Source organism: Xiphias gladius, chromosome 15 (assembly GCF_016859285.1).
Source record: "Xiphias gladius isolate SHS-SW01 ecotype Sanya breed wild chromosome 15, ASM1685928v1, whole genome shotgun sequence".
NCBI classification, from domain to species: domain Eukaryota; kingdom Metazoa; phylum Chordata; class Actinopteri; order Istiophoriformes; family Xiphiidae; genus Xiphias; species Xiphias gladius.
The window spans coordinates 3,572,782-3,599,020 of record NC_053414.1 but is presented as its reverse complement, the minus strand read 5'-3'; the positions used below and the strand labels follow the sequence as shown (position 1 = coordinate 3,599,020).

At 46.9% G+C, this 26,239-nt stretch overlaps 1 protein-coding gene across 2 annotated transcripts; it reads right to left on the bottom strand.

Moving 5' to 3' along the window:
• Window positions 1-1,094: 1,094 nt before the first annotated feature.
• mark1 (MAP/microtubule affinity-regulating kinase 1) lies at window positions 1,095-26,239 on the bottom strand. Of its 2 annotated transcripts, none has more exons than XM_040145157.1 (18): window positions 25,802-26,239; window positions 17,288-17,491; window positions 14,169-14,222; window positions 13,690-13,738; window positions 13,430-13,495; window positions 13,141-13,211; window positions 11,212-11,268; window positions 10,483-10,617; window positions 9,792-9,893; window positions 7,931-8,050; window positions 7,358-7,457; window positions 5,523-5,635; window positions 5,186-5,327; window positions 4,877-5,010; window positions 4,047-4,132; window positions 3,821-3,970; window positions 3,414-3,680; window positions 1,095-1,690 (listed from the first exon to the last, which is right to left on the bottom strand). In XM_040145157.1, the coding sequence occupies exons 1-18, from the start codon at window positions 25,850-25,852 to the stop codon at window positions 1,348-1,350; spliced, it is 2,244 nt and encodes a 747-aa protein (XP_040001091.1). In that variant the 5' UTR covers window positions 25,853-26,239; the 3' UTR covers window positions 1,095-1,347. The 2 variants fall into 2 exon arrangements, with proteins under 2 accessions (XP_040001091.1, XP_040001092.1); XM_040145158.1 differs by having other exon boundaries at window positions 25,826-26,239.

The window sequence follows — 26,239 nt, the reverse complement described above, 5'->3', positions numbered from 1 at the left end:
GAATCGGCTCCACTACAGCAGCTGCTATAAGAAATTGAAAATGAAACTGAAATGGAAATTTTCACACGGTTAAACATTGCTTACTTCGTGGGCACAGGAAAAAAAAGCTACAGCTCCCATGTCCGGAACATCCGTGAAACTCACCAACGCTCTCCTCTAAAGTCATTGTTCAACTCTCTAGTTGTAACGTCTGCCGTTTAAAACCCTCCACAGCGTTCGGTCCTCTTAGGTTAGATCATTTTTCACAAAACTACCATCCTGATCTAAACACACAAAACGAACCCACACAACGAGAAGGGCTCTGCTGCAAAGCCGGATATTCAGTTATTAGCGTAGCTACAAATGCCAGTGCGATTTTTTTTGAATTGGGGAAGTTCTGGTTTCACTCCGGCCCACTTTAAAGCCTCACATTCAGTCCGAACTCATCTTTGGTCAGCTGACACCAGCCAGCTAACTAGCCGGGTCTATGGCACCGGAGGCCCAGGCCACAGATACACATCAGAAAGCAAAGAGCACATGGTGACAGATAAACGCCTGGTGAATACTGTGTGTTTTAGAGCGTAACCGCATTCATAGCTAGCCCATCTACTTTCTGCGTACTTCACAATGCCGGGAGAGCTGCACGGCTGGAGCAGAGGTAACGTTTCGCCTGACTGTTTATTTGCACTCTCGAAACCAGATTACTGTTAGCAATCGGGTTAAGGCAAGAAACTGCATAATGTGTTGACATGCACTGCAATATTGTTATGACTCGAAAACCCCAGATGACATGCAGTCTGATCAGTCTCCGCATTTCCACCAACCGTACTGCCGCATACAGCTGCTTTCTTGTCCTACCTCGCTGACATGCAAATTGCTCAGTCTCGAAAAAAGCTCGGAAACCTGGTTTGAGACTCATCGGGTTTCCCCAAGAGAAATCTACCTGTGTGAATCAGCTTTAATCCCTTTGACCTTGATACAGAGTTTCCAGAGACGATGTTACACAGCTCAGTTTCCAGGGCTTTGGAAAAATCCGATTTCTTAAGTGCATGTAAACACAGCGATAAACCAACCGGTTGTCGAGAAGCAACACTGAGGGACGAACCACAACCTGCTGAATGTCTGCGACGTCACTTGTTTTAATATTTGGTTTCACTGGCATCAACATTTAGTGATAACATTAAGTAGTAATTGTGTTGAGTATAATAAGGTGTATTTTCTCTGAGTCATACAGCAGTTATCCTGGAATAGTGCTGAACACAAGACGGCCGCCGTCACTCGGTGGGGCGTCAGTCTCGGAAGAAGAGGAGCAGAGAGTATTCTCCTCGCAGTGTTTAAGGATAATTTAACTTATCAAGTGGGAGTCGTTCACAGCCTGAGCTCGTTGGCCACTTTGGAGGCGATGTTTTTGAAGGCGATGGACGTGCCAGAGATCCTCTTAAAGCGCACGCCGTTCAGCGAGAGGCGGGGCAGTTTGCACACCTCCATTTCCCATTGGACCAGACTCTCCTGCCGGGCGTCGCCGTGCACGCAGAACAGCAAGTAGCGCTCGCGCTGCTCGTAGTCACAGTTGTTGGCGTCCAGAACCCTCCGGATCTCCTTCATCATGTCCCCTGGCTCCATGGAGGAGGTGGTCTTCATGCTCCAGGTGAACCGCAGGGAACGAGGCTTGGAGTCCCGCACCTCCTCTTTGGGTTCGCCTGATAAACTCCTGCAGGAAGGGGAGCGACCGAACAGACAGCGTTAACAGAGCGATCGGACTAGACCACACGCAGAAGCGGCATCTTTGACATTTTTAGGACGACGACATTAAACTGGATCGTTATTGGGTCGGTTCACCCGACTTACCCAAGAACATATTTTATTATTTCCCTCTATGTATCTGACAACTGCTGAGAAAAAGTCCCCGTGACAACTGTGTGTTCTGATTATCCAGAGCAGCAGGGACACTGTTTCTGAAACCTTGCTTTCTTTTGAAATTTGAAATTTAATTTTCCGATGCTGTGAGCAACACAAACTAAATTCAGTTCACCTGCACCGCGCTGAGGTGGAGGCAGAAATCTCAGAGACGGATATCACCGGAGGAATTAGAGAAACCACGTTTTTGTAATTTGTGTAAACTGACTTTTTCACTCGCACTTCAAGGCGAGAACAATTTTCCAAATGAACTTTTGAGGTTCTCTGCTGTCTGACGTTGCAGAGACAAAATCAGGAAAATGAGAAGCATTATTGGTCATTCATTTTACGTGTCAACACCCAGGACCAATGTGGCCCAGCGGCAGTGAGTTTCAGAAGCAAAACGCTCAGGCCAGCGTCAAGGAGGTCAAAACGCAAAAGTCGGGGACATGAATCCAAACCTTCTTAAATCTTTGGAGGACAAATTGATATCACCAACTTTCTGTCATGAACAATATTCTTTCCTTTATGTAACTTACAAATATTTTTTGGGGGGGTCATTTTTTGATATATTTGATGTCTTATGGTTTCTGCAGTCCTGCTTTTTAGAGAACGCGTACATCTGATCAACATTTCATTGTATGTGACTAATGAGCCATATTAAAACTCCTGAAAACTTGGCCTGTGTCTGTAACAGTAAATATTCGTTGCTAAATGGGAAATAATCAAGTTTGAAAAACCTTGTTAGATATAATGAATCAAGAACTTGAAGCTCAAAAACTCAGTTTCATCAGGACTGGTCGGGCGTGCCCCCCCACGACTGACCTGCGTACGAACTTGGAGGTGATCTTTCCGATGAGGGAGGTGGAGGCAGAAATCTCAGAGACGGATATCACCGGAGGAATTAGAGAAACCACGTTTTTGTAATTTGTGTAAACTGACTTTTTCACTCGCACTTCAAGGCGAGAACAATTTTCCAAATGAACTTTTGAGGTTCTCTGCTGTCTGACGTTGCAGAGACAAAATCAGGAAAATGAGAAGCATTATTGGTCACTCATTTTACGTGTCAACACCCAGGACCAATGTAGCCCAGCGGCAGTGAGTTTCAGAAGCAAAACGCTCAGGCCAGCGTCAAGGAGGTCAAAACGCAAAAGTCGGGGACATGAATCCAAACCTTCTTAAATCTTTGGAGGACAAATTGATATCACCAACTTTCTGTCATGAACAATATTCTTTCCTTTATGTAACTTACAAATATTTTTTGGGGGGGTCATTTTTTGATATATTTGATGTCTTATGGTCTCTGCAGTCCTGCTTTTTAGAGAACGCGTACATCTGATCAACATTTCATTGTATGTGACTAATGAGCCATATTAAAGCTCCTGAAAACTTGGCCTGTGTCTGTAACAGTAAATATTCGTTGCTAAATGGGAAATAATCAAGTTTGAAAAACCTTGTTAGATATAATTAATCAAGAACTTGAAGCTCAAAAACTCAGTTTCATCAGGACTGGTCGGGCGTGCCCCCCCACGACTGACCTGCGTACGAACTTGGAGGTGATCTTTCCGATGAGGGAGGTGGAGGTGCCGCGGCGGGGCGTAGCTAGCGATGCGGCGGCGTGCTGCGACAGGCTGGGCGAGGCCGGCGGGCCGTTGTATGTGGCGGGTCGTCGGTCCCGAAGCTGAGCACCGTGGAAGGTGGAGCGGCTGGACGAGCCACGGGGGAAGCGGCTCCGGTCCGGTGTGGTGCTGCTGCTGCTGGTGACACTGAAGGCTGAAGGTGAGGCCGGGGCCTGGTGGGGGGAGCTGGGGGTGGGAGGAGAGGATATGGTGAAGTGAAGAAGACGAGTTCCCGGAAATGTTTCACTGCTGAGAGGAGACAAGAAAAAGGTTTCCTCAGTTTAGTTTTTGGGCAAATCATCTGACAGCGGTGCAGAAGTGTTCACCTCTGGTACTCCGCGTTGTCATCGATGGGCGGCAGGCTGGACTTCATGGGATGTCCCGACGCTGACATGGACTTGACATGACGGGGGCGTGTGGAGGAGACGGCTGCCCCTGGTGATGGGGAGGGGGACGCTGCAGGTACCTCGGGTAGACTGAACCGGAGACAGACGAGTTATTGATTTGGGAAATCAGCACGTGATCAGTGACAACTCACAGATTTACTCTCACCTGCTGTCCTTCCCGTTGGGAATAGCGGCGGAGTGGCGTTCAGCGCCCGTCCTCTCATAGACGTACGTGTTCCTCCGAGTCATGCTCTGTAACACAAAGACAGTCTGTTGAACCTGTCGGCTTTATTCCACTGATCCAAGACAACACAGAGGGTATGAAGTGCTGCCACTGCCCCCTGCAGTGTTCATTAGAGTTGGTCCTGAGGGTGGGGCTAGAGCAACGGCTGGAGGTGGCTCTAGGGAGCAGGAATGTGATCAGGACATTTCAGCCATTCGTTATTGCGATATCATGTCACAGAGCAAGGTTTTGCACAGACTGACCCTCCTACGTTTTAGGCCTCAACACCGGCACTTTGCAGCCGCCCCGTCATAATGTGATTTTCATAAATTTAAAAAAACTGGAAGGCATGGATGTAATGCTCCGCTGCTCCACTGGCAGCAACAAACATTAAAGCGGTGACCACGCTTGACCTGGTTTCAGCAGTGTTTGTACCAAATGTTCAGACAGAAGCCCGGAAAATGGACGGATGGATGTTTACAGTCTGCGGGCTCGCTATCTCTGAGCGGCACAGATTTTATCCACCGGGGCAGCTGTGCGTTTTCGGAGGGGGATGGAGGGGGATTTTGGGTGCCTGCAGTTGGAAACAAACAGTGTATGTCACGGCAGCTGTTTCTTGGCAGTAGAGTACGTGTTGCACTGCAAATGGTCCGATCAGGATCAGAGCTGCACGTGTGTTCGCCTAATTCAGAAACAGAGGGTTACTAAAACAAGCTGTTTGACCTGGTATCTATATTAGGACTTGGCTGAGACCGGACTCTGTGTCCTCTCACCCCTGAGGCTGTGGCTGACTTCCTGCGGTCCGGAGCTCCCATGGGTGAGGCAGGCTCTTCCCTCCTGTCGCTCTCTACGCTGTTGGCCTGGCAACGCTTGGTGTAGGAGACGGGCGGCGGGATAGAAGGCGCCACTGAGACACAGAACACAGAGTTATCCAAAGACTGATCCAGATGCGGTTGTTAATTTAAGTTGAGTAAAAGCTAAGGAAAGAGGCTTTGTGGCCACGGTATTTACAGCAGGTGTGTGTCCCGAAGGCTCACAAACTGTGACCAGAGCAAACAGAATCTGATTGGACATAAGCTCACCATGGTCGCTGAAACGCCGCTGCTTCTGATTGGCCGGTACGTTGCGAGAGTAGGCCGGGGACTGACTGGAGCCATTGAGGTCGCTGCAGGGTCGTGACCTTTGAACCAGGTTACTGCTGGACAAAGACTCGGTGCCTTCAAACTGGTGGAGAGAATCACAACAGAGGATTCTGGGTAGAAGTACAGACTGGGTGGATGAGACAGCTTCGGAAGTGCTGCTAGGTGGGTGTTTTCCTCTTTTGATAGAGCTAAGCTAGCAGTTTCCCCCTGGATCCAGTCATTGTGCTAAGCTAGGCTTAGCATGTTCGCTAAATGCACAACAGTTGATGTAACGCACCTCAGCAGGTTTCCTCCCCAGCAGCAGGTACGTTGCCGTCACCTCGTTGTATTTCTGACTGTCCAGCGCCTTCGTCACTTCCTCCTGAGGGAAGCCCATTGTCCCCATCAGCTCTGATTGGTCAGAAAACAGACAGCACGCTCAGCTTCGGTCGGTGCAAAGCCAAACTTACAGGCAACAGCTATGCTAGCAGTTCTGCCAGGCTGCACTTAAGCATAACAGTGCTTTGAGCTGATTGCTAACGTCAATATGCAAAAATGCCCCTGACGTGCTGAGGATTGGTAGGCGTAATGTTTACCATGTACACCACATTAATATCAGCGTGCCAACATTTGCTAATCAGCACTAAACACAAAGTAAAGCTGAGGCTGACGGGAAAGTCATTAGATTTTCAGTTATTTGGACCAAATGAAACTTTGACCTGATGACCTGAAGGTGGACTCATGATGACGCTGGATGACCAGTCAGAGGATCACCAAAGCTATTGCCATTCATCCTCTGGGGACCATGAATGTCGGAACTAGATTTCATGACGCGCCATCCGATAGTTGTTGAGAAATTTTAATAAAAAAACAGAAATGTGCTTCATGGTGGCAAAAGAGCAAAAGTCAGAAAGTGACAAAGTCATCAAAAATTGTCCCTCTGGGGACCATGAACATATGTAGCAGATGACAGTTTGCCACTGTGTGACATCCGTCTAATAGCTGTTGTGATATTTTAGTCTGTGCCAAAGTGCTGGGCTGAGCCGGCGACTGACAGCAGGTGTGTTTCCATCCACCTGTGTTTATGCACGGGTTCACTTTGCGGATAAAACGTCGTGAGGGGAAACGCAGAAAATTTGAAAAAAAATGGCTGAGGCGGAAAAGTTCAAAGTTAAAAATGCAACAAAGTGCAACGGAAAGAGACTTAGTGAATAACTTCTGACGAAGGAAACCGTCAGGTCTGTGTGGAGCCGTGAGGAGACTGGAACGATTCCTCACGTCGACACATGGAACCAGCAGAAACGTCAGATTTCCGTCACGTTCTCCACACGGTTCCCCGTCGTCTGAGCTCTGACCGCAGCTTCTCTTAACGACCTCGTCTCGCCGCGTCCTCTTCTTCTGCGGTGGTTTTAACGGCAGCGACTGGAGAAACAGCGCCACCAGCTGTTTCTCTCCGCGAACAAATGAACTAATATTGGCTAATGTGGGCTTTGTGAGTTGTGATTGGCCCCCAATTCTCTCCATTTCAATGATAACATGTACATTATGCGATCGAGTGACATTATTAAACAAAGACAATTTTTCAGTCAATTAGTCGATTGACAGAACATCAAATTAATAATCGATAAACCGTTTTAGTCATTTTTTAAGCATAAATACAAAATGTACAGTAGCTTCTCAACTGTGAGACTCTACTGCTCTTCTCTGTATTCTTTATTACTATACACACACACACACACACACACACACAGACATTACTATATTATCATATAACTGTAAACTGAATATCTTTGGTCTTTGAGACAAAAGAAGACGACTGAAGACGTCTACCTGGACTGGGAAGCTGTGATAGGAATTATTTGTGTTATTTTACAGACCGAACGATTAATCAATTAATTAAGAAAACAAAATGGCAGATTAATCGATAATGAAAACAATTGTTAGTTGGAGCCCTAGAGGCATTTTTGTTCTCACCTGATGTTAAAAAAAAAAAAAAAAAGGGGGGCCACTCCTTTAATTTTTAGTTTGGGAAAACATTAACCAGAGGTGTGTTTGACTTGTTCAGCTGCTCAGTGTGTGTATTCAGATATACCAAATGAACCATGGGAATGTGTGTGTGTTTGTGTGACTGACCGATGCGGTCGAGGTCGTTGAGGTCTTGCTCTGGTTCGGTGAACGGCTTCAGCTCCTCGGTGTCGTGGCCGACGTTCATCCATCGATCCTTCATGACTTGCTGAGAAACAGACGAACGGGAAAAGCTGCAGCTGTTCAGTTCAGCTTTTAAACGTTAAGGGTTTCGGGTTTTTGTGTTCAGACCTGTAGAGAAATGAATCAGGACTGGACCGAACAGCTTAGCTTAACTTTGGCTAATGAAGCTACAGGATCGGGCACGGACCGATTTCAACGACAGAGCCTCCCTCAACCCCACTTTAACTGACGTGCAGCGGTGACGGTGGCAGAAACAACGATTAGAGAGTTACCGATTTAGCATCAACTGATCAATATGCTCTGATCTGATCTGCTTTCTGGTGACGCGCTGCCGTCAGAGCTGGTGAGTAGAGTTGAGGCGGTGCAACGGCAACACCATTCCAGGCCTTTATTGTGAGGCGGCTTGAGCAAGTGTTGAGTTAGTCACAACTCCCGGTTCACAAGAGCAAAGGCTGGAGGCGACGGTTGCCGGTTCTACTCCCCGCGCCTGTGTTTTACCTGAAGGCTGCCTCGTTTCCCGGGGTTCAGGACCAGCAGCTTCTTCAGCAGGTTTTCACAATCGGTCGACATGTAGAAGGGAATCCGGTACTTTCCTCTGAGAACACGCTCCCTCAGCTCCTGCGCACACACACACACACACACACACACACACACACACACACACACACACACACACACACACACACACACAGTGACATGTCTGACCTAGCAAATGTTAATCTGTGCTCAGATTACAGCAGAAATACGAGGGTCTTGCACTGCAGGTGCCACGTTGGCCGTTACAGAATTTACCACTCCAGAACGCCCCTTAGCTACAATGCTAATGTTGCTAGCAAGCTAAAGCGGACATCTTTTCGGTCTGGTCTGAGTTTGTTATTGTGCAGTTCATTCGTTTTCCCTCCACCACTCGGTTCATGCGGTGGCCATCAGCTGTCGGCTGCACCCACAAAGGTCAGTGCCGCTCGGAATAAAAATCAACCACTTTGGTCTGGGACATGGGGAGTTCTTTAAAAAGCCAAAATTCAGGGTGTAATTGTGGGACTGTGGGCTTCGTGGTGGAGCAGAGTGTTGCTGGAGCTGCGGTACAGGACAGAATAGAGACACATGATCAGTAGCGACACGATCTGCAGGCGACTATCACCACCAGGACCATTAAGACCATTAGCATCCTGTCGATGAGTCCATCAACAGGAAATCAATCAGCGAGTATTTTGACATCGGTGCATCGCCACAGTATATTTTCAGTAGAAAAGCCAGACTCTCGTTTGAGCTTCTCTAAGGTAAAAACGTGCTGCTTTTATTTGTTGCAACATTATAGTCAATTGGATATTTGAGGGTTTGAACTGTTGGTCGGACAAAATGAGACATTGGATGAGATCAAATTGGGCTCTGGGAAACTGCTAGAGGCCTTTTAAAGCACTTCCTGTTGTTACATGGGTCAAAGTGCTTAATCGTCCCAGTGTGGAGCTCGAACCTTATCAGACATCAAGAAGCACTCTGGTCCACTAAAACCACAAACACTTCCAGCATCGGACTAAAGAAACGTTCAGCTGGAAATCTGAGAGCACAAAAATCGGGTGAGTCAATGTCACGAGACAAACGCTGAGCGTGAGATTCACAGTTTACACTGTGGATCTGTTGCGTGACGTCCTCCTACTCGGCTTTTATAAACAGTATACAAACATCTAATAGATGGTTTATAACAGGCTAGGGTGTAGTTGTGAGCAGGCGTCGTTGTATAAACAGATGATATTTGACAATGTAGTAAAACACGGCCGCAGTAATATAAATGATGTTGTCATGAACCGTTACAACTGTTGACAAATACTGTTCATTAATAAACACATTAAAATGTCCTCACGGCTGCTTCCAGCCACATTACAGTCTGTTATAAACCATCTATTGCTTGTTCCCAATGCTGATTATTAATGATCAATTCAGCTGTTTTTGTTGCTATATTGTCGTTCAACATCTGTTTATACAGCAGCCTCCACTGGTGGGTTGTTAACAAAGACATAAATAAACACTGATAAACTGCTTCCATTGTAGTCTCTCATACACATTTTTCAAAGGTTATACCACTTTGATAAATGCTGAACAGAGGGACTTAAAGTAAACTGTTGCTCAAGTCCTTTGTTTCAACAGCTGTTTGAGAAAAATAATCTTAAAGTCATTTTAGTAGCTATTTACTGGATTATTTGACTAATCCTTTAATATTGTTTTGGACAAACTGCGCAGCCACAGTACGAGCGTAACCTGCTCAGCTTTTGTTGAACTCGTTTGGTTCCAGTCTGAGGTCTCGGCTCTGCGGTTTTGTCCTGCTCATTGCTGACGGGTTTTTCTATTAACGTGTCCACACCTTGAGGTTCTGGCCGTCGAAGGGCAGCGAGCCGCTGACCAGCGTGTAGAGAATCACTCCCAGACTCCAGACGTCCACCTCCGGCCCGTCGTACTTCTTCCCCTGCAGGGTTACAGAACCACATTACCCAGCAGCCCCCTGCTCTCACCACACACCAACACAGTTCGCAGCATTTTCACTCTCGATTCAATTGTTCCAATTTTAAATCCAGCTAAATTTCTGACTGAATTAGTCAAGTTTTATCTTATTTTATCTGACTAAATATGTCTGGACACATTTTCGTCCTAACACAGGACGTGAGGATGCTTCTTCCATTTTATACAAATATACAGAATTAATGATCCTGTCACATCTTTCTGCCAAGTTTTGCCTTTTTTATTTATTTGTTTGTGCTGATTTTTTAAAAGATCAGGAACAGAACATGACAAACACAATGAAATTCAGTGAATCTGATATAATCTAATGAGTGTGTGTGTAAAACGTATATTAACGATTACTTTCCCAGTTTTTCCATAACAACGGACCTGCAGTATATAGGTGTCATTACTGAGGCCTGTGCCTCCTCATACATAAGTATGACGAAAAGATCGAACACGCTGAGACATTTTCGTCCGTGAATCTGCGCAGAGTTTTTGTGCCTCTGGCGCCAGGTGCTGGTGTGCGGGTGTGGCGGGCGGGGCTGAGTGTTCACCTGGAAGAGTTCGGGAGCGGCGTAAGGAGGGGAGCCGCAGAAGGTGTCCAACTTACTGCCCACCGTGAACTCATTGCTGAAGCCGAAGTCCGCTATTTTAATGTTCATGTCGGCGTCCAGCAGGAGGTTCTCGGCCTGGAAGAACAATACACTTTACTTAACAATAAATTATGTTGCACAAATATCCATTTTCTAAAAAGCAACTGTGGAGCATTTCTCAAGGGAAATTCAAGAACAGTTGGGTTAATTTCAGAAAGAGAAATGTCCACAGCCGAGGCTCCAGGGAAAATTCTTCACCGTCCATCAGCTGATCTGCCTCAAGGTGCTTTGAAGACGACCCTCCACACTGGTTTAAAACCATCTTCTCACACAGTGAGTTGCCTCCACTCAGCTTTCCTTTGTTCAAAGCCATCGAGCAAAAAGTCTACCTCACTTTCATCCAGCGCCACATATCGTGACAAAACACCACTTTATGATGTATCTTTTGTTGTTGGGATAACGAGAGGTGGAGAGAAAGGCGGATTCATTTCAGAAAACCAGGATCCGTGTGTGTCTCCGTTAACAATGTAGAATAATGTCTGTTCACATTCGTGTCAGTCAAGATTAAGGACCAAAGCTTCGGTTTTGTACCGTTTATTTAACACTTACTGTGTGTGTGTGTGTGTGTGTGTGTGTGTGTGTGTGTGTGTGTGTGTGTGTTTGTGTGTGTGTGTGTGTGTGTGTGTGTACCTTGAGGTCTCGGTGTACAATCCTCTTCTGGTGACAGTACTCCACTGCTGACACGATCTGACAGAAACACACAGTGATACAGGAATAATAAGAAGAAGAAGGTGAAGAAGAGGAGAAAGAAGAAGAAGAAGAAGAAGAAGAAGAAGAAGAATTAGAAGAAGAAGCAGGTGAGGAAGATGAAGAAGAAGAAGATGAGGCAGATGAAGAGGATGACGAAGAAGAAAGAAAAGAAGAAGAAGATGAAAAAGAATGAGAAGAAGATGAAGAAAAAGAAGAAGAAAGAAAAGAAGAAGAAGAAGAAGATGAACAAGATGAATAAGAAGAAAAATGAAAAGATGAAAAAGAAGGAGATGAAGAAGAAGAATGAGAAGAAGAAGATGAAGAAGCAGATGAAGAAGATGGAGAAGATGAGGCAGATGAAGAGGATGAAGAAGAAGAAGAAGAAAGAAGAGAAGAAGAAGAAGAAGAAGATGAACAAGATGAATAAGAAGAAGAATGAAAAGATGAAAAAGAAGGAGATGAAGAAGAAGAATGAGAAGAAGAAGAAGAAGAAGATGAAAATGAAGAAGATTGAGAAGATGAGGCAGATGAAGAGGATGAAGAAGAAGAAGAAGAAAGAAAAGAAGAAGAAGAAGAAGATGAAGAATTAGAAGAAGAAGATGAAGATGAAGAAGAAGATGAAGATGAAGAAGAAGAAGAAGAATGAAAAGAAGAAAAAGAAGAAGATGGAGAAGAAGATGAATCATTAGAAACCAGTTATCCTTTAAGACAGGAGCTGTCTGTCACCACTGGCCATTTACACTTTCTCCCGAGGGTGGCGCTATAGGGAAGCACGATGGAAGGTTTTACCCTCTCTACGGTGGCCTTACTAGGACACCTCAGAGTCATCAGCCTGAGCTGGACTTGCTGTGCTGCTGCCACGGCTGAGAACTGAGCTCTAAAAGCAGCTTAGAGATGAAAACAAATGAAATGAGAAACAGCCCGTGGAAGTGAACCTCTGCTTCTCTGGCAGCAGCAGCATTAACAGCTCTGTTAGCTGCTGCGCTAATGGTCCCATAATGAAACTGACACATTTTATTAGTGGTTACTCCACACTGATTTATCCTGTGGGTGAAGGGGGGGGTGGTTGTGGTCTGGTCCCTGCACGGAGCATGAACCACCACATCTTGCAGCGGTTCACGTGGTGGGTCTGCCAGTCTCTGGCCTGACATACCTGACACCCCAACTGCATTGAGTATTTAGTTCATGCTGGGGGGGCCGTCTGAATACTGGCCTGACCTTCCTGCTGCAACACGTCAACTCAGGCAAAATACTGCAGGACGCTGTTCACAATATCACGGGAAAACATCTGGAAAGCTCCAGCTGCTCGCAGATATTAACAAAAAAAAAAAAAAAGAAAAAAAAGATTGCGGGTCAGAGCGACAGAAAGATGTGGTGCAATGCGACATAAAGAAAAATCTAAAAATAAAACACAGATACAGCCGACATGCGCCGCTTGCGGAGGCCTGGACGTTTTTGTGCCACCAGGGAACATTAAAAGGTCCAGCTGTTGACGGAAAGGATGCGTCACACCGGCTGCATCGGCCTCTGTTTGGGAGTCAGCGGCGAGGTTTTCATCCGAACTTAGTTCATTTCAGGAAAACAAAATGCAGACTAATGCACGTTTCCATCCACCACTGTTGTGCAAACATCAGGAGTAGGTTGATGGGGATGAACAGCTGGTGGGCTACGTTCCCTGTTCTCCGGATGCGGTGGTGGCCAAGCTCCAGAGCCCCCAGGAAATCTGCCGCTATGAGTGATGACCTGACATTTCCAGAATTTACAAGCTGACAGAACTCCCCTGAACGCACCGCCGAACAAGGGACCAGGACACAGTGGTTTGTGGGACACTGAGGCCCAGACAGTGTTGTAGATAGGAAAGGATCTCACCTGGCGGAACTTGGCTCTGGCCTCCTTCTCCTTCATCCGTCCGTGAGCGACCAGGTAGTCAAAGACTTCACCTGAAACGCAGAGAGACAGGTGCGATGTGACACTTCTCTAGCTGGAAAACGAAGCCGCTGGATGACTTTAATATGACGTTTATTTCTGATTTTATCGTCCTCCATCACTGTTCATGTTAGCAGTCGGAGGTGAAGCTAACCTGTCCACATGTTACCTGCTGACAGAGGTGAAACGACAGGTAGGCAAACAGGGGGTCAGACAGGTGAGCTGGTCTTACCTCCGCTGGCGTACTCCATCACCAGGTACAGAGTTTTCTCCGTCTCAATAACCTCAAACAGCTTCACTGAAAAACAACAGAAGGAAAAGAAAACTGCCGCTAAATACTGAGCTCTACTTCTGCTAATGTACAGTACACTGAGTTGAGTTTTTATTCCTGGGACGTGTTGTCATGTCTCGATAACTTTATTGAAATAGGAAAAGGAAGAGCAGGGAAGGCAGTAGGAGGAGGAGGAGTGTGGGGGCGAGGTGTACACTCACCGATGTTTGGGTGGTTGAGGATCTTCATCACACTGACTTCCCTGAAGAGCTGAAAACAAAATCTGACTCAGTCAAGCTGAACCTTTAACAGATGTCAACGCATTATCGCTCGGAGCGTTTCTCTATTGATGTGGCTAGGCTAGCAGTTTCCCCCCTGCCTCCAGCCTTTGTGCTAAGCTAGGCTAACCACGTCCCAGACCTGTCTCTGTACCGGACCCACGGAGATGAAACCGGTATCTATCTGACACCCGTGACTCCGGAGAAGACAGAGACGAGAGGACAAACTGGACAAACTGAATGTGTTGTGATGTGTTACAGTCTCACGTGACCCCCCCCCCGGACCTCAAGGGGACACGCCTGTCCCTGATTGGCTCAGACAGAACTGCATCAGTAACAAAGGAACAGATCCTCCCATCCAGGTGTCTTTATTTTTAAAAAGTAAATTCAGAAAGTGGGTGAGGTGAGAGGGGAGAGCGTACCTTCTGCAGACTGGTGGGGTTCAGCTGAGTTTTGTCGATGATCTTGATGGCGACCTGCAGTCCACAGAAAACATCCAAACTAATCAATCCATGGCCTGATCATTACCTTTAACTCCAGATCAGTTTCTACAGAAGCAAACGTGTGGGCGTTGAAACAGATTATTTCATTTTTTCCAACATTTCTGAAACAAAGAACCATTCTTCGTTATATTCCTTGGAAACAGCAGTTTGACGAAGAATTGCCGTCGCCGGATCCACTGACTTGGTGGTCGACCACCGGCGAGACCGATTCATGCGACTGAATGAAAGGTTCTGGAGGCCTTTCATTCAGTTGACATGGCCACCTCTGCTCTCAAATGCTGAGAGGAAACCCCGAACAGCTGAGCGGTCCACGCCTCCGCCAAGGAGGTTACGTCTTCACCCGTGTCCGTTTGTTGCTTTGTTTGTTTTTCGGCCGAACCAGTTTGCACCAAAACTGGCCCAAAAGAACCCAAATAGATTTTAGTCCGGATCTGGCTAAAGGGACGGCTCCAGGAAATGTTTTATCGCGATTTTGGACGCTTTCGTCAGCGTTTGGCCTTGGCGGAGGTGTGCGCTCTACTGAGCCACTCCAGTGCTGTTTTGTTTTATTCTTGAATTTTCCACTGTACAAGTCTCTGGCTTCTTGACATCTCCTGTCTCATCTTTCGCTTGTGTCTTTATGCCAACTACATAAGTGCAAAATAAACATTAGCCTCTATCTAATTCAAATGTTTAATGAAATTATTTCAAACAGAATTGTCCGTTTCCTTGTTCATGTTTTGTAGTTTTTGCCTGGAGTTTTAAAACTTCTTTCCAAGAGACTTCCTGCTAACATAGGAATTAAATTAAATTCAGCGAAACACTGCACTTTCCTAAGAAGATTAAAGTGCTTTTGAAAATGCACTTTACCACCTTTATGTAATTTATTGTTTTACACCTGTTCGTAATTTAATATCTATGTTTTGTGCTGCTTTCTTGCATTGATTTTTTATAGTTTCTACCTGAAGCACGTTTGCAGGAAATCTTATAAAACAGTAAAAGTAGAGGAACGTGATGTTTGATTTGACTGAAGGTAATCATTTAAAAATTATAAATACTGAGTTAAACGCACAGTTCATTCAAATGACAGTCTGCAGATCAAACGAGAAGTTCTGTGTTTATCGGAGAACACTGAGTCAGCAGGAGGAGTTTTATTCACGTTAAAGACGATCAGTGAGATTAAAATCGACTGCAGCAGAGAGAAGGTGCGACACAGGAAAGCAGCTGATTCGGGATCGCAGCGCAAAAATATTCATCGTGAAGTCAGAGCTGGAAACCTCCTCCTCTCCCTTTATCCCAGTCTCTCTTCATTTTTGTGTCTCCTCCACGGTCCGCCTTCTTCCTCTTGTCTCCGGGGAGGAACGGAGCGGCCGAGTGGATGGCGAACGGCTCTTAAAATAAGTGGAAAACGTCACACACACACTCCGTTTCTTCTTCCGACCGACCGGCTCTGAGCCGCTGACGTCTGCAGCCGCCGCCTCCGGCTGACGACGTCACAGGGCCGAGGGGTTGCCGCTCGGAGACTCTGCTGCTGCGTCGGAGCTGTTGCTGTTTTCTCAGGTTTACTACGCGTTTCAAACACCACGTTCACAGGTCCCGTATTTCCCGGCTGAATTTCCGGGAAAACTTTCCTCGTCATTTCCTAAAAACCGGCTGCTATTTTGCTGTTAATTACTCGGACTTTATTTCAACACAATTTGGTTCTAATTTTTAGGGGAAGTGGAGAAAGTGTTACAGTTATTAAGTACCAGCTCCTTATATTTGTGTTTTCAAGAAAAATCCTACGTAGTAGATAATTGAAAGACAGTCCATAAACAGACGTCAGTACCCATGAGGGTTTAACAGAGAGTCCAACACACAGTTCTTAATTCTGGATTAGATGGAAAATGTGCAACACTGGGTCAATTTATTTTAAAGCCCTGTCTGTGGAAATTCAGTAGAAATATGTTTTGTTTGTTGATCGTCGTCTGTTTGAAACACAAAACGAAGGAATTTCCACTGCGGCTGAAAACTACAGTTAAGCCTGAAATTCAAGCAATATTCAGCATAAACATCGATTAAGTGAATATTTGATGTATTTATTCAAGCAGATCTACTGCTTGTTACTTAGAATCCAAATGGAGAACGTTTGTTGGTCTTTCTGGGGAACTCCGATGGATCCTGACGTCTGTTGATGAACTATTTGTCACGAAGGTTTTTTCCTAAAAGCTCCAGTATAACAACTGGGCACTTAATGACTTTAGCAGCACGCTCTCTGTTTCAATTAACAGCTAAATAGCAGCTAATTTCTGATTAGCTCCTCTTTCCAGGAAAGAAGCGAGAAAACAAGGGAAAGAGAAAGCGCTCCCATTTACTTTTATTTTTTTGGTCACCACATTTTCTAAAGTTATTTTTTAAGTACAAACTTGTCTGTTTTCCTGAGTTGTCAAGGTTTGAGGACGTGTGATGGTTCTTTGCTTCGCCCACAACAAGCTGACAAATTAGACCTCACTTATTCTATTATATTTTTATAGTTGACATGTATTGAAGGCACGTAAAGATCCAAGTTCTGACACCATCAAAAGTACAGCGACTCAGCTCCGATCTGCTCCTGTTTGCAGTGTGCCCATGTACGTACAGACAACGATCGCTGGATCACCGCGATGCTGCGGAAAACCTTAAAACCCGACGATTCTCGGGCAAGTTCTGCGGGAAGAAGGAACGTCGTTTCCCTCGGAGCTACAGACTTTCGTTCACGATGGACGTCAGAGATCATTTAGAAATCCCCGAGAAGTGGAAGTCACACGGACACGACTGACTGAGGAGACTCTAAGAAGCAGCTTAATGCTGTGAGTCGCAGCCACTGCCGACTTTGCCGAAAAGCAGCCAAATTAGCAGCCAAACGACAATAACCGACATCCTGTTGGCACCCGCGTGACCTCACACAGTTTCATCACCTCACGTCTTTCCCTCAATACCTGTTAAAGTTTGAAAAACCTCTGTTTTAGAGAATATACAGTGGAATGTGATTTACTGGTAAAAGTTGTCTGGACCGTTTGGACTCTGCGTCGAGTTCTCACCTCTCGGCCGGTCAGTGTGTGCCGGGCCAGTTTGACTTTGGCGAAGTTGCCCTTGCCGATGGTCTTCAGCAGACGGTAGTTGCCAACGTGCGGCTGTTCGTCTGTGAGGGACGTCACAGAGCTGCGACATGGCGGCAGACTGTGACGGCTCGATGATTTGGTGGGCGGGGCCGGCGGCTCGGGCAGCCTGTCTGAACGCTTTGGCTGAAAGAGACACGTGAACACATTGGTTACAAACACTTTGGCTTATCCTGAACCGAGTCGCTCTGAGCTGAGCGGTGCGCTTCAGCAAAAGCTCGGTTTTGACTCGGTAACGATGAAATGGTTTGAATCATCTCTACAAGGGAGGAGACAGTAAGTTGAACTTTCAGAATGCCCTGTCAAGCCTCGGCCAAGGCAGCTACGGTGTGCCACAGGGAAGCCAACTCGGACCTTCACTGTTCTGCATGTATGTAAATGACCTTCCCACGCTGCTTACAAGCGTGCACAATGCATCTGTCAGCAGACGATACACTTCCAGGATGTGGCAAGAGGTGCCTTGTGGTTTAGGTTTAATAAACTGTCCCTAAACCCTCAGAAAAGAAGTGGAAGTACCGGAAACTCCTTAACAATTGGCGATGGGGTCAATACCTACGAGCAGGTCTTCTCGTTTACATACTAAGGTGCGATACTGGATCCTTGCCTACAGTGGAAGCCGCGTAAGGTCATCGAAAAAATTTGTAGCTGGTTTGAATGCAATAAGTAGTTTGTAAACAGAAGAGTCCTCATCACTGTGCACAATGCTGCTCTCCTTACTCACTTAGAAAACAGCCTGAATCCCAACACTGGTGCAGTGTAAGAGGTCAGGGTTAGACCAGGTTCAGTGAGTCATCAGCGCAGCTGCACGTCTCTTTACAGACCACAAAAAGACTGATGAACCTCTGCAAATGGCCGGTATTGACTGCACTGAGAGCAACAGACGAGTAAACAACAAGCCATTATTCTAGGACCATCGACCCCCCTCTACACCAAACTCCAGGCTCAGAAAGTCCCCTCGCAAACCTGCGGGAGACACAGGGTGCACAAGCAGGTTGACACTGACTGTGGTTTCAGTCCGGGACAAAAATAACAGAGCGAACTGTATTATCTGCCGCTGGCCGGCGGCTCTCGGAGGAACTGGAGCTGATAAAAACCAGTCTGACAGTTTCCGAACCTGCTGGAGGAGTCGACGCTGAGGAGACAAACGCCTCTACTGTTACACCACAGCTCCGTGAATCACACCGCACTGCCGCTGACTCTCAACGCCGAGCGAAGACAGTCAGTTACAGTCTGTTGATTTGGCTTTTGGATTTCAACAGACAGATCTGATGTTTAGAGGCTTGGCCACACCAGGATGTGTCACAGTGAGTCATCTGTGAGTCTTGGCGAACGATATAAGGTTTGGTGATGTAGTGACTACTCACGGGGCTTGGTGGATTAACTACCGTAGCTGGTGAACTAACCGCGGATACGCTAGCAAGCGCCGGTCGGTCACAACAGCGAGCCGGCCGAACTCGGTTCCACCAGCGCCTGTAACTCAGTACAGTCTCTCACTCAGCGTTTCTGTCATCGGTCTCTTTGTAAACACGAACCCTGTCCCTGGAGTTTTATTTTCCATTTCCTAAGACAAATCGGCTCCACTACAGCAGTTGCTATAGAAGAAATTAAAACCATCATGATTTTACCAAAGCCAAAGGACGATTAACATCTTTGTTTTTTAGACTTCTGCAGACTTGTACAGTTCGGTCGTCCCTGCACCGCTGGACACTGGAACTAATCGCGGGCGCTCGGCTCACTCATGGGGCTTATGGGAAATGGTGTTTGTTACAGGCCACTGAAAAACAAATATTAAATAAACAATACATATATATTTGTTGAAAACAGCTGTCCGGATCTAAACGAACAGTATGAAGCGAGCCACATGAGAACGGCTCTGGTCTAAAGCTGGATTTTTATTTGGCATAAACGTTTATGGGATTTTGACTGAGCTTTTCTTGTTTGTTTTTCGTTTTGTTGTACTTTAGTCAATAAAGAGTTGCTGAAGAGAGAAAAACGCTTTCTGAGCTGACTTGCTAATTGCCACTTGGCAAATTGGGCAATAAGTGGGTCACTATTTATCAAAAGCTTTATTAGTGTCCGGCCCTCTGTCTCCTGACTGTGAGTAAACCACGTCTCTCCTGTGGAGCAGTTTACGCTCCGACCGAGGAGGTTCAGCAAAACCGGATGCTGATGAGCTGCGATAGCGTCCGCCATTTTGTCGGCTGTCGGCTCCGTCAACACGGTTTGCTGTTTTTAAACGGCCTGAATTTGTGCGTTGAATTTCACCGAGGTTGAATTCGTGCAGATTTACGTCGCCCATCGCGCGCTCATCCAAGGAACTGGTTTTGCTGTGAAATTCTGTGGCTTTAAAGGCTCCGTCACCACGGGTGGAAAGTAACTGCGTACATTTACTCAAGTCATATACTCACTGAGGTACATTACTTGAGTATCTCCGTGTCCTGCAACGTTATACTTCTGCTCCACTACATTTATCTGACGACTGTAATTACTCTGCAGATGCAGGTCAATAATTCTACATATAATCAAGAGGTAAATGAAGATGTATTATTTATTATATATAGGTTAAGATAAGACTCTATTGACCCCCAGGGGGAAATTCACAAACTACGCAGCTGCAACATTGAAGTAATGAACACATTAATGCGTGAATACTTATAATACTTTTACTTTTTGGCACTTTAGGTGCAGTTTGATGCCTCTGTGTTTGTACGTGAGCAGAACATGGATTCGTGACTTTCACCTGCAACGGAGTATTATTACACCGTGGTATCACGAATTCTACTGAAGTCAAAGATGCGAGCGCTTCTTCCACCACTGTCCGTTTTCCTGACAGTTTCGTCCCAACATGCCGAGTTTGTCCCGGTGAAGAGCAGAGCGGCAGTTCACAGGAGGTCCGTTCGGTTCGCAGTTTACGGCTGCTGGAGAGGTCCGCCGCCGCTTTGTTGGCTCGACTCTTTTGTTATTGACTGGAGGCGGCGCCTGATGTAACCACAGAGACCGCTTCTCTCACTGAAAGGAAAACACAACAATGGTGTCTTTTCCTTTCTTTGGCCGTTACTCAACTGATTTGGAGTCTAGAAAAGGGGAAGGGACTCGGCAACGGAGAGCTGAAGTGAAACCAGAACTTCCAGGTTCCCCTCCGGAGGACAGAGAACCTCATTCAGAAGCACACTGGCATTTGTTAGGACACCGGTTACTAAAAGTCCAGCCCTGCATCTGACAAAGTCGCCAACCGTCAGAAACAGTTAATCTGGTTTTCACTCCCACTTTACTCAGTGATTAGTCAGCAGCGGAGGTGTGAAGGCAGGATGTGAATCGCTCTCTCTGCTCTCTTTTTTCTCTCTTTACACAACTACTTTAATCCCTTTCATGAAAACCGCCAAGTCAACACTATAAATATCTTCCAGGAGAAACTGTCTGAAAATGCGCTCTGACATCCCATTTGGCAGATTACTGTGCTCTCGCCATGACAGCGGGTTTCTCACTGTGCCTTCCGGTCCTGCTGCTCAGAGCTCGCTAGAACACTTCAGATGTCGTCGTGTTCAGGTCAATGATTTGAGGCCACAGGATGGACAGAGATGGCCGAGACATGTGTTTTTAGACGGAAGAGATTACAGCTAAAAAGCAGGAGAGGTGACAGTTGAAGAGAGAGTGCGATACAAAAGAAACTGTTACCGTGAGCTCGGCTCAACACAAACACCAACCAATAGCGTGGAAACGTTGCTAATTTACATATTTGGCAAGTCGCAAAAAAGCGTTGGTACTGATCGTATCAGTAAAACGTTGGCAGACAACCTGTTTATTTTCCACCAAAACATCCGATCCCACGGCTCCACATCCACCTGCAGTGACTCCAGCGTCGTTGAACTGTTTTACGGTTCTGTTTAGACTCTCGCGGCTCTTGGTGCAGGTTTGGGAAAGATCCTGGTCTGGTTTTAATACAGGGAAAGTTCACATTGTATTGCAATGTGTGGTTTCTGTCATTGTTAAACAATATGAAACTTTTCAATTTTAGCCGAAAAAAGTTGTCAAAGATCTGCGGGCCCACAGCGGCGCCCTGCGGGAAGTCGTCACCCCGACGCCGAATTTACAGATCGCTGTCGGCCCCTGTCGGCAGGACGTCGTTAGCCACAGGCCGGTGGATCATTGCTGATGAATTTACCAGACCACTCATGGCTTGTTCACGCACCGCAGCTTTAGGGAAAAAAAAAAAACTAAATGGGAAGCGTCGTTTTTTTGTGCTCACAAAGAAATGGTTGCTTAGCAGTATCAAACGCACGGGACGGTTTTATTTTCTCTAAAAGACGAACAAACAACTGCACTGCAGCGTTCGGTGAGTTGATTTTCACCGTCGCTCGGCTCCGGGTCGCACGTTCTGTTGCTCTGATTGGTCGCAGGTCTATCCGATCGAGTCCGGAAGCACTCGGTCTGGCCCCTGGGAAAATCGACAACGAACTGAGAGGCGATGCCAGGCTACCCGTCTTGCGAAAAGCGTGCATCTCCAAAACGTCAACGTCTCATGACCAAAGAAAAAAAAACCAGCCTCGTCCTCGGCCGTGTGTCAACACATCTGAGCCATCGGGATTTTATTCTACAGGGTTCATTCAGCTTCACAAGCAGGAGAAGTTGCTCAGAGTATAAAGACGCAATGACTCCGTCAGTTTACTTGAAAAATTCCAAATCAGGAATTTTGGAGATACATGGTTTTCTTTGGCCGGCGACGCTGTAACGCTTGGAGCGAAGGTTTCGTTAATACGAGAGCTGAATATGACACTGTGAGGTGTGTGTGTCACATACACAATGGCTGATACATTCGGTCATCGAAGATAAAGTAAAACACTCTGGATCCCTCGAATGTGGAGCCTTGAACAGTTTTAATGCCACTGGCCACTGGGCTAACCAGGATGTGTCAGGAGGATTGTCATCTGGCTATCTTTGTCATCTTTGACCAGACAACGTCAACCCCACCCCACCCCCACGGGGAGGTCAGAGGTCAAACATCCACGATCTGGTCGGGACTCTTCGGCAGAGTGAGGTTGGATTTCAGTCCTTGTGTGACGACATGTCTCATCACCGCCGGGAGGGCGGAGGGGAGGCTTCCACTCCCGCGGGGGGAACCTCCTGATAAACGTTGCCATGGTGCCGCAGAAAGCCTCCAGCGGCTCATTTCACAGCTCAGAGTGATTCATCACTGAGGAGGACCGCGCATGACACGCTGACCGGGGTCACGGACGGGCTGTGAGACAACGCAAGCCTGGGCTCAGATCAGTAAAACCACCACCTAGACTGGAGCAGGAGCCGCAGACTGAAAGATACACAACAGAGGCTCTCTTTTAACCACACTCGGAGTTTACGATAAACAGCAGGTGGCGCTAGCAATTAAAAGAGCTCCGGTCAAAGCTCAAACGCGTCAGCGTGAGGAAGGTCCCAGTCTCCTCATCTGATGGTGTCCTGTCCTCACGCTTCACGGACGTCAGCGTTATTTCCGCTTCGCTTTGTCGCATTTGGTTTTCAATCGATGGGCCGACTTTTCCGATTCGGCCGAGCGTAAAAACTATTTTTGCGATATTTCCGGGATTTTTTTTAAAAACATTTTTTGGTGCTTTTCATGTTTTTTTTATGCGCAGTTTGAAAGTGCACATAAAGAAGAGGTGAAGGGAAACCCAGCTGGTCACTGCAAACTGAGGCTCCGGCCCGGCAGGTCCGACTATACGGAGAACTAAACAACTGCGAACTGCTCCGGTTGCCATGGACACGGGGCCGTCATGACGTAGCCCATCATTTTGAACGTGACTTCCGGAGGAATGAGATGAATAAACACGACTGTGCTCGTGATATCACATCCTGCAGTGTACTTTGGGGGGAAAAAAAAAAAAAAAAAAATCAATAGTAAACAGACAGTAGGAGCCAGCTGCAGCTGCCGAAGTGAAGGACACAAGATCAAAACTCTGCCGGGACTCGGGAGACAAGGACATGAACTGGGCGGCGAGAATTTATTAAATCCTGCCCTGAATAATATTTTTTAACAGGCTAATTTGAATCTGCTGCAGTGCCGGTAGTTTTGTTTAAATTACCAAAGCAACCTGGCTGCAGTGCACTGAAATGAAAGCAGCAGGCCCAAACTCCTCTGCCTCGGGTTTTACAAGCTGTTGTTTTGTTCCTTTTTCTCTGGACCAGCTCAACTGGAGCTGAAATGGTCAGACAGTTAAACGATTGGTGGATCAACAGACGGTTCGATCTGCGGCTATTCTGACAACAGAGCCGTTGTTTCCGCCATTTTTCAGCCTCTAACTGTGAAATTTGCTGCTTTTCTTTGTTTTTTTCTAATCATTGAAAACTGCATATTCTCGGCGTCAGGAAATTACGATTTGAAAAACTGTGGTTTTCACATTATTTCTGAAGGTTTAAATGTGCTGACACATTGAGACGTGACTCAACAATCCAGGTTTTAAAGACCCTCAGAGACCGGAGTGCGGCCGAGTGAGGAGGACCTGCGGGAGGAACCCGGAGGAGCCTGAGAACCACACGCTGCTAGCATTCCTGCATTAGCATGACAATGTGGAGGCTGTGTTTACCCAGCATTCCTTCAAGGTCCAACAGCCTCGCCAAAATCCAGACGCCCCAGGACCAGAGAGCCCGCTCACATGGGGGATCGAGAGGACAAAAAAAAAAACGACATTGTTCCACGTGTTTGACACAGGACAGAGAGAAACACATGCTGTCGGACACAAACCTCTGTGTCCACGTCTACGGCCAGCGGAAGCTTGACTGATAATGTGGGTCCACCCGTCCCCTGTCCGGTCCACAGCGTCAAACATTAAAAGGTGCCCTCGGTGAACCGGCAGCTCAGGGGAAACTACCATCATCGAAGCAAACACCTGATCTCCTCCACAAACTCTTCTCTTCTCCAGCTGTAAACAACCTGCCGCGTTACTGCACAGATCCAGCCCGAGGCTCCGGATCAAAACAAGGTTCAGGTTATTCAATGTGACTCTCGTTCCAACTGTGACTCAGCTTCCCCGAGTTTCTTTGTTTAATGCCAAACCCAAGAACGGTGAACTAAACCAGAACGAGGGACCTGCCGGACGAGACGCCGCAGCGAACGGACGCGAGCTGGTTCATGAGCCCCATGGGGTCCACCTGTCCGACTAATGCTACACCGGCCCCGCATCAGGTCTCGTTTAAATTCTGCACGGACGTCGGCGCAGGTGTGTACCGGGGCGACTGGGAAATCGGAGAGCTCTGAGTCAGCACTGCCCGTGCAGAGGGGAGGACTGAGTGATCAGAAACGCTCCAGAGGCTGTGGAATCAGTCCCATGGTGCAAAGAGACACCTTCAAATCCATCGAGCCAACTGCCCAGAGTTTTCAGTTGGGACTGTCCCTTCACCGGAGACCAGTCTCCAGTGTGTTCTGGGGATTATCCAGAGTAACGGGGCCTCTGCCCCTGAAAGAGAAATGTTGTTGGGTTTTTTTTTATTTAATGTTCAGAAATCTCAAAATCTGCAAAACTAAGTCATGGATACGAGGCCGGATTCTCAACAGGTTCCCAGAAAAAAGACAAGAACTCTGGTTCTGCTGCGTCAATTCGGATCCTTTTTTCATAAAACAAAACACAGAACTGCCCGTCATAAGCTCGACAACGTCACGATGCCACGATGGCAGCGTGGTGATAATAGAGTGGAGCGCTTTTCTAAGACAACAGACCTTAGGGTCAAGGGTTTGGGGGGATTCACTAGGGGCCCACGCCTCCTTTTTTGCTCCGGAGTCCTCCGGCGGGATAATCTGGTCCCGCATGGGTGCGAAAGTACGTTTTTGGCTGAACCGGCCCTTTAACGTGCGACCCTGACTGGCCCTAGAGTTCGTCTCTGCCTGCTCTCCACCGCGGCTGCCCAGGTCCCTCTGAGCAAGGCACCGATCCGCCGGAGCCCCCGGAGTCTGAATCTGATCCGTCAAACTGATCTGATCTGGTTTCACCCAAACTGCTCCTCCCTGTTCAAACCGGGTTCAGACAATAATAATAATAAAACTTTACCAGCAATAAAACCACTCGACTTTAACGATAAAATAATGAAACTCCAACAATAATAAAAAATTATGAACATATCTGTAATAAAAATGAAATTTTAGCTGTAATGAACAATAATGAAACATTTAAACTCCATGAATAATAAAACTAATGAAAGGTCCATCGACAATAACTCAATCAATAATAAAGTAATTAAACTGCATCATCAATTAAAATAAAATTAACAGAAGTCTGTCGATAATAATAAATTCATTTCATCAGCACTAGACATCCCAGAGCCTAATGAACTATAACAACATTTAAACCTGCTGCTTTACCAGTAAAATAATGCAACTCATTTAATCAGAAAAGACTTAAACTCCACGAATAATCAATAATCGAAGCGGAGGGGGGATCGAAGCAGACTCACCGGTGCCTGCTCGGACTCGCTCACCGGGGTCAGGGGCATCCTGCCGGACATCTTCCTGCTTTCCCTCCGCTGCTTTCCGCTCCCTTCAGTCCGGAAGAAGCATCTCCTCCGCCGGCTGCTCTACAGCATCTCTCCGCGGGAACCAGGCCACCTCAGCGGGGCTCAGCTGGGAGGCTCCGCCGGCCGCGGGCGGAGGGAGACCGGGGCGGTGGCTACAGGAAGGCCCGGTGTCTGTGTCGGTGCGGGAGAGCAACCCGCATGGAGACAAAGAGAGAGAGGCAGAGAGAGCGAGAGGAAGAGGAGGAAGAGGAGGAGGAGGAGGAGGGGAGAAGAGTTAAAGTCACAACCCTTCCCGCAGCTTCCAGCGGTTTGTCGGGTCAAACAGCAGCACTGCGGAGCTCAAAAGTGTATAGAATACTATCACGTCAGAGCTCCTCC